The sequence below is a fragment of the Loxodonta africana genome, chromosome 7 (assembly GCF_030014295.1).
Source record: "Loxodonta africana isolate mLoxAfr1 chromosome 7, mLoxAfr1.hap2, whole genome shotgun sequence".
NCBI lineage: Eukaryota > Metazoa > Chordata > Mammalia > Proboscidea > Elephantidae > Loxodonta > Loxodonta africana.
The window spans coordinates 85,078,340-85,096,499 of NC_087348.1; the positions used below are offsets into that span (position 1 = coordinate 85,078,340).

General features: G+C 36.8%; 1 protein-coding gene, 1 long non-coding RNA gene and 1 pseudogene across 2 annotated transcripts in view; 2 read left to right on the forward strand and 1 right to left on the reverse strand.

The window, feature by feature from the left end:
* Nucleotides 1-18,160, reverse strand: part of LOC111748381 (uncharacterized) — a 63,227-nt gene that overhangs the window by 6,409 nt on the left and 38,658 nt on the right. The window lies entirely within an intron of this gene.
* Nucleotides 2,733-4,589, forward strand: LOC100668959 (olfactory receptor 51F2-like). The gene has a single exon (XM_010600944.3). It carries the CDS (start codon nucleotides 3,268-3,270, stop codon nucleotides 4,210-4,212), a length of 945 nt encoding a protein of 314 aa, XP_010599246.2. The 5' UTR covers nucleotides 2,733-3,267; the 3' UTR covers nucleotides 4,213-4,589.
* LOC111748377 (olfactory receptor 51F2-like) lies at nucleotides 14,937-16,306 on the forward strand (annotated as a pseudogene).

Here is an 18,160-nt window from a genome sequence, read left to right on the forward strand (position 1 = left end):
TGAGATTCCAATTCAGAATGAGCCAAAGTGCCATGCCTGGGTATAAATGCTGAAACTATTTAAAAACATTAAAAAAAGAATACTTGTTTGGAGCTCAATTGTTTACCAAATTAAAGAAAATAAGGGAGAAAAGGCAACAGGATTGTGCAAAATAGTCACCCACTTTCTACCCTTATTAACTCGATCCGATTCCTAGGAAGTTACTGTATAGATGCTATCAAGAGTCTCTGCTAACTTCCTAGGACTAGACCCAGAGATGACCTAGATCTTGGAATTATATGCAGGGAATTTAAGTTAAGTGTGATTGATATGTAAATTTTAGTGGAAAAGGTAAACAGAAACATTCACCTCCTAGGTATCTACTTAAGAAAGCCTTTCTGTGAATGTTCTTAGCATTATTATTATTATTTATTATTCGGCTCTATTATTCTTTACAATAGCTTTGTTATTCTTTATAATCACTAAAATTGAGAAACAATCCAAAAGTTCATTAACAGATGAATAGATAAAAATGAATGAGCTATTAAAACAGGCAACATAGGTAAATCTCAAAACATCATCGTGAACCAAAGAAGCTATTCACAAAAGAGTATCTGCTATTTAATTCCATGTATATAAAACTCTAGAAAAGATGATTCTGTTATACAGTCACATAAAGCAAGATAGAACAATATTTGCTAGACCCAGGATAAGTGAGAATTTTCTGATGTGGATACTAAGACAGTTTGGGAAATGATGAAAATGTTTCATATTGTAATTGTGATTTCTAAACAGTTGTATAAATGTGTTAAAACTAATCAAAATTCACACTTAAAGTGAGTGTATTTTATTTCATTTATGTAAATTATCTCTCAATAAAATTTATATAAAAATAAATGTAGCTTACAGCTAATATTAGATAAGAAAATGTAATAGAAAAGACCTATAAATATCAAGTGCAATATAAATATTAATTCTTTTTATCCATGAAAAAGAATCAAGCCATTTTCCTTAGAAATAGTTTCCATTTTATTGCATTGCTGCCAAACCACGCTCACAATACTGAAATGGCCAACCCTGTGATGGACACCCCTTGACTCTGTAGTTCTCTGCTACTTATCTCTGACTTATGGGAATTCGCTTAACAAACATTAATTCTATTCCTGTTATGTTCCAGGAGACCATGCAAATATCTGATACTCTTCTTCGTTAAACACAAAAATCTATTTAGTAAAATATTTACAAAATTATGTGACAGGAGAAAAACCAAACAGAAATTTGTGATCTTCATCTTAAATGCTGATGTATGCTGAAAGGAATGATTCAGGGTTTGGGTTTTTGTTTATTTGTTTGTTTGTTTTAAAACATACGCATGTGTATGCATCTGCACACATACACAAATATAGACAGAATTCATACAGTAAAAATAATTTAATGTAAGTTTTTCTTGCTTTGTTTTCACTTTTTTATACATCCCCGGAGAGCTGTTGCCCCTCATGGGTGGAGCATAACAAAGTTGTACAAATTCACCCCAGGAACTTGCATCCCACATGGTTAAATGATGACTCTATCTGGGTACCTTACTGTAATTATCCATTCATAAAGGGATGCAAGGAAGAATTTCCTGAATATGAAGGTAAAGACACTAATTAATCACCAACCTTCTGGCATTTCTCCTTCAACAACATCATTGCATCCCCATTAACCCTCCACATCTTTAAAGGTAAGAGCCTCCCTGATAACTCCTGTCTTCTGGTCTCCACGTCTTAAGAGCTCCTGACAGAACTCACTTTAAATTATTTTGGTCTTTGACCAGGTTGATCTCTATACAAAATTCTACACTCCATTGTTTTGAAGACATCTGAGCATGGGCGTTTTTTGTTTTATCTCAGCAACATGTGATAGAAATTGGGCTCCCCTTTTGTGTACAACATTTTACCGTGTCTCTCAAACACAATACACAAACTCCAAAACACAGATTACTTTTTTATTCTCCCTAATATTTAACTTAAACTTCAAATCGGCTACTAGAGACTTAAATCTCCTAATGTCCCAGGTTTACTCCATCCTTTTAAATTCTTTATAATTTTTTTCTCTCATAAATTCTGGACCACAGGGAGACATATGGCACTGTGTAATAATGATAAGCTTTGGAAACAAACTAACCTGGGTTCAGACACCAGCTGCACAATTTCTTTTGGTATAACCTGAGCAAATAACTCTATCACAAGCCATCTGAAAAATGGAGATGACAATAAGATAATGTAATGAAGATATAGCATAGAACCTCGTTCAGTATCAGTTTTCATCTATTCTTTTCTAGACAGATAAATCCATATGCTCACTTATAATCCAATCTATAACCTAGTCTGATGGTTATTAATCTGTATGTCACCACATAAACCTGGCTTTTAATTTTTGTCTTTCCATTCGGTGTGGATGGATACTGGTACATAACAATTTGACGGCCCCAGCCTTGTATATAATCTCTTAATCCAGACAGTTCCACTTATCACTTGCTCATACAGCATGATAATGTCAAATTGCTATAAAATTTTCTAAGTTCTTACTCTCAATTTCCATATGTATCTCCTGGAAAACTAGCAATAAATAGTTTACAGGAAGACAGTGATCTATATACGGACCACATTTCAGATGACACTAACCTGGCCCATATTTCTGTCAAGTCCCCCTAAACCGTGACTGGTTAATACAGTGATCAGATCATTCTGCTCAAAATAATATCGGTCAGGTCCAAAAAGTGCTTTGTTTAACGAGATGCTGGAAAGCAATTCATGAAATGAACTTTGTTAAATTATGAATAACAAAAATTTACTTAAGGCAAGAGATATACATTGGAAAACACACATAAAAGTTATTTTCTCCCCATTTTCTCTTTACATATGTTTTCTTCTAAAGATAAGTGTTTATAACAGTGGTCTCAGATTGAAATCCAAGCTCTATCACCTCCTCCTGGCTTAGTGACCATGAACAATATGCCCTAACTTCTCTCTACGAGTTAGAATTGACTCGACGGCAATGGGTTTGGTTTTGGTTTTAAGAGCAATGAACCTTTCCAAGCAAAGATTAACACAAAATAAATCCTTTCTTATGGGAAGATGCCAAGAAGATCTCTTAATGTAGTTGAAGGATAAATCAAGAAGATGGCTAAGAATACAAAATTGTAAATGCCTGTTTTTTTAATTAAAAAATAAAACAAATAAAAAACTAAATATATTTTATTTCAGGACATCAAGATCTTAAAGACTTCTACTTCTGAAGACCATAATGTCAATCTTCCATAACTCCACCTCCCCAATTTTCCTCCTTATGGGGGTCCCTGGGCTGGAATGGGCCCATGCCTGGGTCTCCATCCCCATCTGCTGCCTCTATTTAACTGCTGTATCTGGTAACACCTTGATATTGTTTGTAGTCCTTAGTGAGCCAAGCCTCCATGAGCCCATGTACTATTTCCTCTGCATGTTGTCCACCTCTGATTTGGGTTTATGCATCTCTACCCTGGTGACAGTGCTGGGAATATTCTGGCTCAATGCCCGGGAAATCAGCTTAGATGCTTGCTTATCCCAGATGTTCTTCAACCACTTGTTTACTGTCATAGAATCTTCCGTACTGTTGGCCATGGCCTTTGACAGGTTTGTGGCCATTTCTAATCCTCTTAGATATGTATCCATCTTGACTGACCTTAAAATAGCACAAATTGGTGCAGCAATCATCACTAGGGGAACACTAATAATAATCCCAATGGTGCTCCTTCTTAAACCTCTGTCCTTCTGCCACAGCCATGTGCTCCACCATTCCTACTGCTTTCACCCTGATGTAATGAAGCTCTCCTGTACAGATACCAGGGTCAACAGTGCATTTGGATTAACTGTGGTCATCTCTACTGTTGGAATTGACTCCATCTTTATCCTACTATCTTACATCTTAATCATTCACTCAGTTCTCAACATTGCATCCCCAGAGGAGAGGAAAAAGGCCTTCAACACATGTATCTCTCATCTCTGTGCTGTGGCCATATTCTACATCCCTTTAATCAGCCTGTCTTTTGTTCACAGGTTTGGAAAACATGCTCCACCCTACGTGCCCACACTCATTGCTAATATATACTTACTTCTCCCCCCTGTGTTGAACCCCATCATCTATAGTGTGAAAACAAAACAGATACAGAAAGCTATGCTTAAACTTGTGTTTTCTAAGGGAATTCAGATTTAACATTTACTGTTCTTAGAAATAGTGGAGCTGTGGTGGTGTAGTGGTTAAGAGCTCCACTACTAACCAAAAGGTCAGCAGTTCAAATCCACCAGCTGCTCCCTGAAAACCCTATGGGGCAGTTCTACTCTGTCCTATAGGGTTGCTAGTAGTCGGAACCAACTCTACGACACCTAACAACATTCTTACAAACTTTTTCTTTCTAAAGTCATTGAAAATATGTCTGAAACTAGAGTTACAAACCCATGTCTTCCCGGAGCTGGTACACCTATATGTTCAAACTTCTACTTAGTACACTTATCTTTCTATGACATTCTTCCCTTTTCCATTACCAAATTTCTAATTCAAATCATCACTCTTCTTAAATTTCCTATTAAATAACTGACAAGCTGCATCTCATCTCCCACCACTACGATCTTCCTACTGTAAACTATCTGGCAACTTTTTAAATAATATTTTATTGAGTTTTTGGTGAAAGTTTACATAGCAGGTTAGGTTCCCATTTGACAATTTCCAAATTGTTCAGTGACATTAGTTACATTTATCACAATGCGCCAATAATTTCTTTGTGTTCTGTTTGTTTCATTTCCAGTACTCTAGTTTCCATGTCCCCTTATCTCCTCATCTTTGCTTTTGTATGATTGTTAACCTTTTGGTCTCATACTGATGCTTTTTAAGTAGGGCACCGATCTTACAGGATAGGCTCGGTTCTACACCTAAAGAATGTCTCAGGGTGATAGTCTCAGGGAATCCTCTGGTCTCTACTGTTCCAGTTTATCTGGCTAAAGTCTAAACCATACTTTTCCCTCCCCCCTCCTCTCCCTGGTAACCGCCAATGAACATTGGTCTCTCTATATTTATTTATTCTTGTCTTCTTATAAAAGTGGGATCATACAATATTTATCTTTATATGCTTGACTTATTTCACTTAGCATTAAGCCATCCAGGCCCACCCATGTTATGCGGTCTCATCATTGTTCTTTATGGTTGCATCATATTACACTGTATGTATGTGCCACAATTTGCTTATCCATTCATCTGTTGACGGGCACTTTTTTTGTTTCCATTTATGTGCTGCTATGAATAAAGGAGACATGAACAGAGATGTAAATATGTCTGCTCAAGTCATTATTTTTAAGCCTCTAGGGTCTATACCAAGAAACCATGGTGGTGTAGTGGTTAAGAGCTACGTCTGTTAACCAAAAGGTTGGCAGTTTGAATTCACCAGGCACTCCTTGGAAACCATACGGGGTAGTTCTAATCTGTCCTACAGGGTTGCTATGAGTCAGAATCGACTTGATGACAAGGGGTTTGGTTTTGTTTTGTTAAGACCATACCTAGGAGTGGGGTTGCTGGATGATAAAGTAGTTCTATTTCTAGTTTTTTGAGAAAGTGCCATACTGTTTTCCATAGTGGTTTATCATTTTACAGTCCCACCTACAATAGATAAGGGTTCCAATCTCCCCACATCCTCACCAATATTCATTGTTATCTGTTTTTTTTGTTTGTTTTATTAGTGCCATTTTAGCCTGGGTAAAATGGTGTTTCTTAGCAGTTTTGATTTGCATCTCCTCTAATGGCTTGTTTGTCTTTTTGTTTATTTATGTGTGCAAATAAAGATAGTTTTACTTTCTTCCTTTCTGATTAGGATGACTTTCGTTTCTCTTTCTTGTCTTATTGCTGTGGCTAAGACTTCCAGTAGAATGTTGAATAAGAGTGGTGATATGGAGCACCCTTATCTGGTTCCTATTCTCAAAGAGAAGGATCTCAGCCTTTCTCCATTGAGTATAATGTTGGCTGTTGGTTTTGCATATATGCACTTGATTGTGTTGAGAAATTTCCCATCTATTCCTATTTTGCTGAGAGCTTTTATCAGGACAGCATGTTGAATTTTATTCAATGCATTTTCTGCATTAATTGATATGATCAGCCTCAAAGAACTGAATTCTTCCAATAGTCTAAATAAGCTTGGAGTGAATTATTCCCCAGAATCTCAAGATAAGAGCCCAGGCTGGCCACCACCATGAATTTAGATTTCAGACACAAGGACCAGAGAAATAAATTGCACTCACCAGACTTCTGACCTACAGAACTTTGATCTTTTGATCTGACTAACAGAATTGTGTAGGTCAGAACTTCTGTCCTGTAAAACTATATCCATAAAGTTTATGGTTATTTGCTATGACAGCAAATAGAAAACTATACAGGACCACTACTCCTGTGTGGCACATTTAATTACTTTTGTGTGTGGCCTTTCTAGACATATTCTTGTAACTCTGACACAGGTGATTGGGCAGGGCTGTGTCATAAGATAATTGTGGCCCACCTAGGGAACTGGACAGCTTTGTCTTAAAACAGAGTCAATTTCAGAGCAGAAAAAAAAACCCACCACCACTAAGGAAGGAGAGACCAGCTGGAGAGACCCAACAGCAGAGACCTGACCCAGAAGATGGCACAGTGGTATTCTCGGCCCATGGAGAGAGAAAGCTGAGTGCCTCTGAGCCTAGGCCAGAGAGAGGTGTGTCTGTGAGCACAGCTGGGGAGAGGCTGTCCTGATGGAAGAACTGCATCCTGAGTGTTCCTGAGCCTGACTTGTGACTGTTACTTCTCCCATAATCATGAGTGTGGTCTGTGAATTCTGTGTGGTCATTGCAACGAATTATCGAACCCATCAGTGAAGTAGAAAGTGCTGTGTGAGGGACAGTTTGTGTCAGAATTAGTAAAGAGGAGGCTGTCTGGCTTCCACCTCATGAGAGTCCACCTTGCACTATTGATCTCGGCTCTTCTTCCCCCTTGTGGGGTTGGAGGAGGTCAGACACTGCCCCCAAGCAGTTTTTACACGCTGCTCCCTGGAAATCATTTACGATGAGCCAATATTTGCAATTCAATTAAGGATGCTGCATTGCTTTTGATTTACAATCTTTTCTGGGTCAGCATAGTAGTTGCAAAGTCTTCCTCTTGGTCATATCCACCATATTGTAAGAGCCTATATGAGAGTTTTGCTAGCTGCTAAGCGTAACCATTGTGACATTTGGGGATCTGGAAATAATCTGAGTGTAGGAATGGACTCATTTTATCTATTATGAGTAGGACTTGGGCTGGCATTCATTTTATGAGCTGGATTCCATATACTGCCCTCTCCAACAGGGTGAAAGGCGGAAGGAAGAACATTTTGGCTGTAACTAAAGTTAGTTACTGACCATTTGTTACACCAAACAAGAAAATCCATTTATCAATGGTGAGCTAATTAAAGCATTTTGAATTCAGGTCAAAGACATATGTGCAAATAAAATGAACTTGTTTAAGACGATTAATATCAAATTGGTAGAGTTGTGGAACTCAGAAGCATTTGAATATGCAGCCCAGATGTACACTGTTGGGTAAAGAGTCGGTATAAGAGTGGTGTTGGGTAGCTCTTTGGCAAAAACATTTCCGTTTTCTGTTAATAGCCCCAAACACAGAAGTGAGCCCAATATGCCAGGCCCAGCTACAAAATCCATGGATGTTCAAGTCCCTTATACAAAATGGTATAGTGCTTTACATATAACCTACACACACACTCCTGTATACCTTAAATCATCTCTAGATTACTTATAATAACTAATACAAGGTAAATACTATGTGAATAACTGTCATGCGGCATTATTTAGGGATTAATGACAAGACACAAGGCGACCAATGCTCAAACAAGTGCTGGAGAGAGACTAAGGATCTGTGAAATGGCAGGAGGCTACAGCAGGTTATGCCTACACATCCCTTCATTCTCACAGATTCAGCATAGTGCTTAACATGGCAAACTAAAGTTTTGCTTTCCAGAACTTTCTTTCCACTGCTGGTCACTGATGCGGAATCCGCAGATGCGGGGTGAAGAGGGCTGACTCTACACATTTTGTCAGTAAGGAAAGTGCCATAGATAGATGTGTTTTCTTAGAGCCACACAGATGTTAGCAGAGCCAAGATCGGAACCCTGGTTTTCTGGTGTCTAACGCAGAATTCTTAGAACTCTACTATGCTGCTTCTCCCAATCATGACATACTTCAACTAGTGGTTTGAATCCATCAGCAGCTCCATGAGTGAAAGATGTAGCAATCTGGTTTCCTAAAGATTACAGCCTGGGAAACTCTATAGGGTCGTTATGAGTTGGAATCAACTTGACGGCAATGGGTTAGTTGCCTACCATCTTAATGAATCGCCTTTTCCTCTGTTTTCCCACATGAAAACCAAAAAACTAAACCCATTGCCATCAAGTCAATTCCTACTCACAGAGATCCTATAGGGCAGGGTAGAACTGCCCTATAGGTTTTCTAAGGAGCACCTCATGGATTTGAACTGCTGACCTTTTTGTTAGCAGCCATAGCTCTTAACCACTACGCAACCAGGGTTAGGAAACTCAAATCATACTTACAATACACACCTTTCTATGCAAGCTCCACTCAACAAACTTGCCAACACAGTTCTTCCTCCAATAAACAGGTCTCCATTAACTCCAAATGGTGAAATGCAGGTTGACTAGGTTGTTTTTTTTTCCTCAATCATTGTAATTATTATAATGAAAATTATATAAAATACAGCAAAGATTTGGCTTATGCAAGGAAAATGATATGTAATTCCAATTTGCAGAAATATATTAAAAGAAAAAGACCTAATTCTACATCAGATATGGTCAATAGATTATATATATAGGTTTTAGGTTGGAATAAAATATTTAATGTGGGTTAAAATTATTTTTGACTCCTAAATTTAAGCAGCTTTATTAACTACTTGACCATCAGACCACACAGAGGTGGATAAAATGACTTCTACTTTTCTTGTTTTATATGTTTCTTTCTTCTAGACCATAAAACATACCTTCAAAGGTGGGGAGCAGATTAATTCAGTAAACATTTATTGACCACTAATTTTGTATCAAGCACTGTCTCTTAGGCATATGTCAGGTAAATAAAAAATATTTGTTTTAATTTGAACGACTAGGACAGAGTACGATAATATACCTGAAAACATTAATCACCATACAAAGCCAAAACAACCAAACCCATTGCCATTCGGTCAATTCTGACTCAGGGCAGCCCCGTGTGTTACAGAGTAGAACTGCTGCCTAAGGTTTTCGTGACTGTAATCTTTAAGGAAGCACTTCGACAGGACTTCCTTTCCCAGTACTACTGGGTGGGTTTGTTAGTAATCAATTGCAAACTATTTGCGTGACTTTAGGGACCTTAGGGACCTTAATCACTATACAGATGTTGATTAATATAATCCTTGAAGAACAACTAAGCTCCCCCACCCCACCCCATCCTGGAAGTTGCTCCCACTTGAGCTCCTGTGCTGCCAAATCTTCCTTCTTCTATTGAATGTGTGAACCCTCTGGAGGCCCTTGACTTTGTAATTTTATTTTGCTGCTTCCTTCTAACTTACAAGAAAGCATTTGCTCATTTTCAGAGATGTTCAATGCATATGTACTATGCACCAGGTTCTATGTCATCAACTGGAGATTCCATCAAAGCCTCTCTTATCCACTTAGTTGTATACAAAAATTCATCTAATATGTTTTTTACAAGAGACACACGGTTGAGTAAAATCTAAAAAGTAAAATCTAAAAAGATATACTAGATCATTATCTTAATGCTGTATTCAACTTCAAAATAATGATTCAGTTCTATTCTTAATTAAAACATGTAAACATAGAATCAATATGTCATTTTTTTGTCCTTTGCTTGATTCTTTTTTACTTGTCTAAGCATCCACCTTTCTAGATATCAGCTAAGTACCCCAGGGGGCAGTGATATGCAGCATAACTGAATGGCATAGAAATTCTCCAGGGGTACATTTGTCCCAGCTGGGTAACTGCACCATCAACGTTCCTTATAAAAATTCTCCAGTCACAGAAGTAGAGGGGTTATTTTTGCATACCCCATTATAAATAAGGATAAGAGAAGTCTTCCCTCCCTGTCTAAAGGTCTAGTGACTGATGGCAGCTGTTCTAAGAAACAGTACTTTGTTGTGCCTATAACAAAATGTGTCTGATGGCTTTAGCTGTATCATAAGTCATTTAGCTTAGATCAACATAAGGGAGAATTTCTTGGAAGTGACGTTACAGAAACTCATTTACCTAGTCATCTGATATTGCTCCATCAACATCCCTATTGTTGAATCTCTAATTCTCCACATCTTGAAAGGTAAGACCCTCTCTACTAATTCCTGGCCCTTGGCCTTCAAGAGGGAATGCCTGGTTATACTTACTTTCCATTGTTTTGTTCTCTCCTATGGGGGCTGTCAATTCAGAAATTCAAAATTTCTTTCAGATGTTTTGTTTTCATCTTCTTAGCTACTCATAGCAAAGATTGTGCTTCCTAAATATGCATGTTACTTTATCACACCTTACATGAGTAATAATAAAACTCTAAAATACAGTCACTGGCACATACTCATTGGTGTTTAACTTATATTTCTAATTAGTTTATATTTAGTGCAATAAATTGATTCCATTCAGTTTTTTAAGTTTACAGCAATCTGAATCTTATTTATTTATTTATAAACTGTAGAAGCAATATGGCACAGTAAAAAGACCACAACTTTAGAGTCCAACACACCTGAGTTCACACACTGGCTTCATTATGTATGTGCATGGAAACCTGAACAAATAAGTCCACCGCTCTGAATATAGGTCACATCTGAAAAGTGGGATATTAGTCATTGTCTGCTCATGGTGCTGTAAAAATAAAGTCACACGTGTAGAGATCCGTAGCAAAGAAACTGGCTCTATATTAATTTTTCTTTTCTCTATGTGAGAACATTAAATCCATCCTCTTATCTATCTTACAACCTTTGGATTTCAGTCCAGGCCTCGGAACCTGAAGCTACTTATTTCAAGGCCTGAAATCAACTAGCTCATAAACATAGCTTCTGCTTCACCTCCATGGAGCTGTTTAGCTTTTTAACATTCCACAGACACTCTTCCTAAACTCAGAAAAATATCATGGAGGACCATCATAAATCTTTCTCTAGAAATGGATAAATTTGATTAATCAAATTGTATATCATTTTAATCACAGAAACAGCACTTTGCCATTTTTGGAAGATTCTCTTGGTGTCCTTGCTTTGACAGAATCATCATCACTGATTTTTCTGTGTATCAGCATCTCCTTTCAGATCTTTCTTTACATAAGGGATCACAAATATTCTTAAAAATCAAAGTTCACATTTCTCTTCCTACCTTTTGTCTTCTTAACTTACACTTCTTGGAACCTGGATAAGGATAGAGCCCCTTGCTCTCTTTACCCAAAACCCTCAGACATATTTCCAACCCATGTCCAATTACACAGTCACATATTTTACCACAGAAGTAAAGATTTGACTACTGTGTCCTGACCGGGAGGTAGAGAACACAGAAAGGATATCAATCCCCAGACTGTCTGGGCCCACCTGATACCAAACCCCAGCTAGCATTTGATTATTCCCAATTTGGATTTTAGTTCTATTATGTTTTTAATTAACTCCTTTTTTTGCCTTTTCCTTTATACATATTTTTATAATGCTTTATGATGTCAGATACTATATAATTCTGTATTACATCAAGGATTTTTTCTCCTTGGCTCTGCGTAAGTTTTAATAAAATGATGAAGACGAAAGTGACTGATATTTTCTGAGTCCTTATTATGTGATAAGCAAGGTGCTATGTGATTTACAGGCGTTATCACATATTCTGACAGTCTCATTCTAAATTTTGCAGATGTTGTTCTTTTTCTTTTTCCAATATTTTAGAGGCCTCGTGCTAGTGTTTTTTTTTGTTGTTTTGTTTTCTTTCATTTCCTTTTTATACTTATTAGCCTGAAACAAGATCTCCTCTGAATTTTTTTTTTCAATAAATTGTGTATATAGTTTTCTCATGGCTCATCTCTCAACAAACAGGGTTATGTGGAGTGCACAATTTCTTTTCCAGTTCCCCATTTCTATGTAGCCCACAGTTTCCCTAAGGTAACACCCATGCCTATTGACACCGTCTCATTTTCTACCACTTTGAAATTGTAAATTAAAAACATGAATTCCCAAAATGTGCTGCTTCCTGATTTCCTTCTGTTTCATTCAATGCTGACAGAGATTTACTTAAGTAAATATTCATTTGAAAATTCAGTGTGTTTCTCGTAAGCCACTCCTTAGCCATCATCTTTGCTATTTTTTCTAAAATAAGAAGACCGGGGCTGGGCAAAAAGTTTTAGGTCACCTATTTTTTTTTTATACATTAGCACCCTATAGAAAGAAAGGTGCCTGCTGCCCACTTTTCAGATTGGTCCAGACTCATGAATTCCTGAGAACAAACTGCAGAAATGGCCTAAGCGCTATGTCCTGTCTTTTGACTCAATCCTTCTCCATTCCTCCTTATTTAGGTGTAGTTAATCACTCTCAAAAAATTCTGGTTTTAGGATATGTATCAGATTTAACGTCATCGTTTATGGTCTTATCCTTTTTTTTTTTTTTTTTTCCCCTTATCTGTGTTGATAATCTAGTAGAAAGTTGGGAGAGACTTGTTTCAGATACCGCTATCTAAATTTCTTTAAAAAGGAAGTCTGTTGTAAGATTTAGAAAGAAAACTCTGATTGCAACATGGTATATGAATTAGAAAGAATTGCCTTAAAGACAGAAATTGGTGATCAACAGGTGAGAGATGAGAGTAGGCTCAGCTGTCTCACTTAGACAACCTGACTATGAAGCTATCATAGATCTATAGAGCTGCTAATCAAAATGAGGAAAATAACAGTAGACAAATTGTGGTGGGAGAGTGAAAGACTGAATTTCGATGCATGTTAGGGTGTCATGTTAGGCTTGAGTTGGCTTTGAGGCATCCAAGTGGAGAAATCAAAGAGTTGTTTACATGGATTAAATGTTATGAGATTGGTCTGAAATAAAGATAAATACTTTAAAGTAGGAAACCAAATAAATAAAAACTGTAGACTGTAGAATGCATATAGAAGTGAAAGCATGAGATATCTTTGGAGAAGTAGTCAAACTAGTTTTCATCCTGATGCATAATCAAATAAGATAATAGAAACTATATAAAATGGGCATAAAAAACTTAATGTAAATGATCTTGTATGGCTTCTAAAGGAACAAAAAAAAACCTAAAGAAGTTTAAAATATCTTTTGAGCAATAGCTTCATTGTTAGAATGAATATTATTTCCACAAGAGATTAATTTGAATTATAGCATTCAATAGTATACTTAAGAACCTATTATTTGCTAAAAACAAGTCTCATTAATTTATTTAAGTAACAGGTAATACATATGCCATCATGAAATAAAATCATTTCAACTATAAACCACAGAAATTTTACATAAATTAAGATATTTATACATATAGATATTTCTTTCACATTATTAATTGAAGTAGAATTATAATGTAGTGTAGTTGTTAATAACACAAGGTCTAAAGTCATATTTTCTCTGACTATACCATGTTTCACTTCCTTCAGGTACGATGATCTTGGGGAATTTACCTAAATTTCTCAACCTCAATTTATGCATCTGTACTATTTTTTTTTTTTTTACTAATAATACCTCTTTGTAGATTTGTCACGAGACTCAAATGAAATAACATATGTAAAATACTTTAGATATTGTATGGAACATGATCGTTCACACAATATTATATACATCCAAGTAATCCTTTAAGAGATCAAAGCACAGATTAAGGGCCAGCAATACATGTTGAAAAGAAGGATTATTTGCCACCTTATTATTATGACTCAGAGGCAGGTTCCATACTGTTAAACAAAATGGTGTTTTAGGGTTATAGATTAAAAAGAATATTAAGCTTCAGACTCATGGGAACTGAAGCATCTTTCTTTTAGTAAACATACGTAGTGAGGCAGGATGAATAGGCATTAATTGAAGTGGATTCTTTAGGTTTACATTGTTGCTGTTGGGTGCCTTTGAGTCCATTCCGACCCATAGTGACCCCAGACTATTTCATTTCTTCCTAAATGGGGTAAATAAAAATTGCACTTAGTATCTGAGTTCAACAACTCTAAAATTCCAAGGTAAACATGGCCAATAATTTCTGAGGCCAATTTCTAATCATGGATAATCAGAATATTTCAGGAAGAACAAATAAAATATAAACCAATTGGCAAATATATAATGAATATTTGCCAAGAACAAACAAATCTAGTAAGCAAAGATTAGCTAAATAACTCCTTATTCTAGTGAGATGATACTGACAAATATAAATTTATTATCCAGTTGAAGGATAAAAAATGAATCAAAAATGATTGATAAGAATACAAGATTGAAAATAATAAACACCAAATAAATTTTTTAAGTAATTAAAATTAAATTGAACTGATTTAAATACCTTATATCAGTGATGACTCTCACGGATATAATATTGCATGAAAGAAGCCACACACAAAAAAGTATATACTGTATGATTCCATTTATATAAAGGTCAAGAAGAGGCAAAATTAATCATGGTAATAGAAGTCAGAATAATGGCTACTGTTGGAGGGGACGTGGACAAGGATGAGGCATCAGGAAGCTTTTGGCTTGCTAATAATGGTCCATCAGTTGATCTATGCACATGGACCCATACAGATGTAAAACTTCACTGAGCTATACTATTAAGTTTTTTTGCACTTTACTGAATGTATGTTTAACCGCAACTAAAAATAATATTTAATTTCTAATTTTAAAGAAAGTCAAGATCTTACAAGAGAATCCTGTTCCTGCAGACCACAATGTCAATCTTCCATAACTCTACCTCTCCAACCTTCCTCCTTACGGGGGTCCCTGGACTTGAATGGGCCCATGTCTGGATCTCCATCCCCTTTTGCTGCCTCTATTTAACTGCCCTTTCTGGGAATACCTTGATCCTGTTTGTAGTCTTCACTGAGCCCAGCCTTCATGAGCCTATGTACTATTTCCTCTCCATGTTGTCTACCACTGACATTGGCTTGTGCATCTCTACCCTGGTGACAGTCCTGGGAATATTCTAGTTGAATGCCCGGGAGATCAGCTTTAATGCTTGCTTATCCCAGATGTTCTTCATTCACCTCTTCACTTTCATGGAATCTTCAGTGCTCCTGGCTATGGCCTTTGACCGGTTTGTGGCCATTTCTAACCCTCTGAGATATGCTACCATCCTAACTCATGCAAGGATTGCACAGATTGCTGTGGCAGTCATTACTAGGGGGACTGTGATTCTGACACCACTAGTCCTTCTTCTTAAGCATCTATCATTCTGCCATAGCCATGTGCTCCGTCACTCCTACTGCTTTCACCCGGATGTGATGAAGCTCTCATGTTCAGACACAAAGATCAATAGTGCATTTGGACTAACTGCAATTATCTCTACTGCTGGAGTGGACTCCATCTTTATCTTGCTCTCTTACATCCTGATCATTCGCTCGGTTCTCAGTATTGCATCCCCAGAAGAGAGGAAAAAGGCCTTCAACACCTGCATCTCTCATATCACTGCTGTAGCCATATTCTACATCCCTTTGATCAGCCTGTCTTTTGTTCACAGGTTTGGAAAACGTGCTTCACCCTATGTGCCCACCCTCATCGCTAATATATACTTGCTGTTCCCTCCTGTGATGAACCCCATAATCTATAGTGTGAAAACAAAGCAGATTCAAAAAGCCATGCTTAAACTTGTATGTTCCAAGGGCACTCATATTTAACCATTACTGTTCGCACAAAAACCTTTATTTAAATGACAGTGAAGATTTATCATAATTTGGAGTTATAAATCCACGCAGTTTTAAAGTTGAGTAGAACTAGTGAGGCACCGTCCAATTCAAACATCTTAACAGTGCAGTTATCCTTTCTATGGCAATCTTTCCATTTCTACCATCAAAATCCTAATTCAGATTCTCACTATTTCTCAGCTACCCTATCCTAATACCTGATTAACTGTCCACTCTCTATGCTGTCTTTGCTCAAAATAATTCACTTTGAATTAATTTTCAAAATACTCAGCTCTAATAAAACTTAAAAATAAACAAACATCTTTTCCATGTTTATTTTTCATACACCAACTAAATGAAGTAACAACTCCTGTCCACAGTAGTTAAATTTTGGGTTCAGCTTTCTTTCACGACCTGTGATACATATGGTATACCATCCACTTTTTCCAGCTCTCAGGTTTTTTTGGAGTATTCTTTACCATCAAAAGTATTTTCTGCCCTACAGTGGGGACTTGTGTAAGAGTGAAAGGCAAAAGAAACATTACCCATTGCCATCAAGTCAATTCCAACTCATAGCAACCCTACAGGACAAAGTAGAACTGCCCCATAGGGTTTCCAAGGAGCCCATGAAGGACTGCTTACCTTTTGGTTGGCAGCTGAACTCTTAACCCCTGTCCCACCAGGGCACCAAAGAAACATTAGTTGAAGCAAAATACCTGGAATATAAGTCTTGCAAGTATTGTAGTGCAACCAGGAAGTGTGATTAGGTAAAATTTTTGTCTTTTTTGGCTTTTGTTTCCCTAGATAAGCCTTGTCAGCATATTTACAGTTTCCTGTGTGATAGGGGGTCCTGGTGGGTTTTGTTTTGTTTTGTGTGTTTGTGTTTGGAAAACCAGAGATTCCGCATGTAACCTAATAGAAGGCACCACTAAAAGCATCAGCAACCAAGGTCTGGTGGTACAGACAAGTTACCTCGAAGTGTGGGTCTGAGAATCTTAAAACTTCTGTGGTAACAATGTAGTACCAGATAATATTTCTCAAAATCCATATTATCAACCAAAAACTTAAACACACTCCATGACTCAGCATGCTTCCATTAATGAAAACACATGGTATTTTAAAAAAAGACAAATTCAAAGCAGAAAATAACTGGACCTTGAAAGGGTTAAAGTTTAATCTCCCTTTGTCCCTTCATATACTTTGCATTCTAAGAAAAAACTTCCTACTAGCTGCTCCTTCATACACATGTAACTTCCCTATTGCTGGGTTTTATTGTTGCTTTCACTTCAACCTTGACACCCACTTCTCCACCTTGAAATTCTACCTATGTGTCAAGGCTCACCTTTAATGATCTTCTTTACTAAACTTTTCATGATTGCTCCAAAGGAATTTGATCTCTCCTTCCCATAAATTGTCTTTCATAATGCTTTACCCATATCTTCTTTACCTGTATGTGTGTGTATTTGTATAGATAGATGATAGACAGACAGGCAGACAGATGATAGACAGACAGATAGACAGGTGATAGGTATGTAGGTAGATAGGTAGGTAGATGATAGACAGACAGACAGATAGACAGATAGGTAGATAGGTATGAATGGTAATTATTATAGCTCCCACAAGACTGTAATTTCCCTAAAGAAAAAAATGCCTTGATTTTCTTTCATGCCACCACAATACACACAGCAGGCAGTCAATAGATAGTTGTTGAATTGAACTGAACATAGTAGGCTGTCCAACAGTCCATCTGAACAATTTCAGTGATAACTCAGTTAGTTCCATCGTTTGGGAAGTCTAACATAAGAAATTTCTCTTATGTTGACCCCATAGTTTTCTGCTTGTATTACCTAGCAATTGGTTATACTTCTGACTTTTTGAAACCATATAGTTGAAGAGCTACTTTGGGGAATCTGAGAACACAATCTCTGAAACTTAACCCAAGCTAGTATAAGGCCAATTTGACTAAGAATAAAAAATAATTTAAGCCAAGATCCTCAGTTTTACAGCTATAAGAATAGAAGGAGTAAGACATAGCAGTCCCAAATTATATTCTTACTCATCTTCCAACACCAAACATGTAGTAAGCATCTACTTTAAACTAGGTACTAGGACATGTTGAGAATATAAATGTGAACAAGATTAGCTTCTTGCCTTAATTCAGCTTAATGTTTAGTGAGAAACAAAATTTACAAACATGTAGTTTCATTAAAATGCTTATTATAGAGATGCCCTCTTACAAAAAAACTTAGCAAAGAGCACAAACATTGAGTAAT

Coding starts and splice junctions, on each gene's coding strand:
- LOC100668959 (XM_010600944.3), top strand. CDS start 3,268: ATGTCAATCTTCCATAACTCCACCTCCCCAATTTTCCTCCTTATGGGG.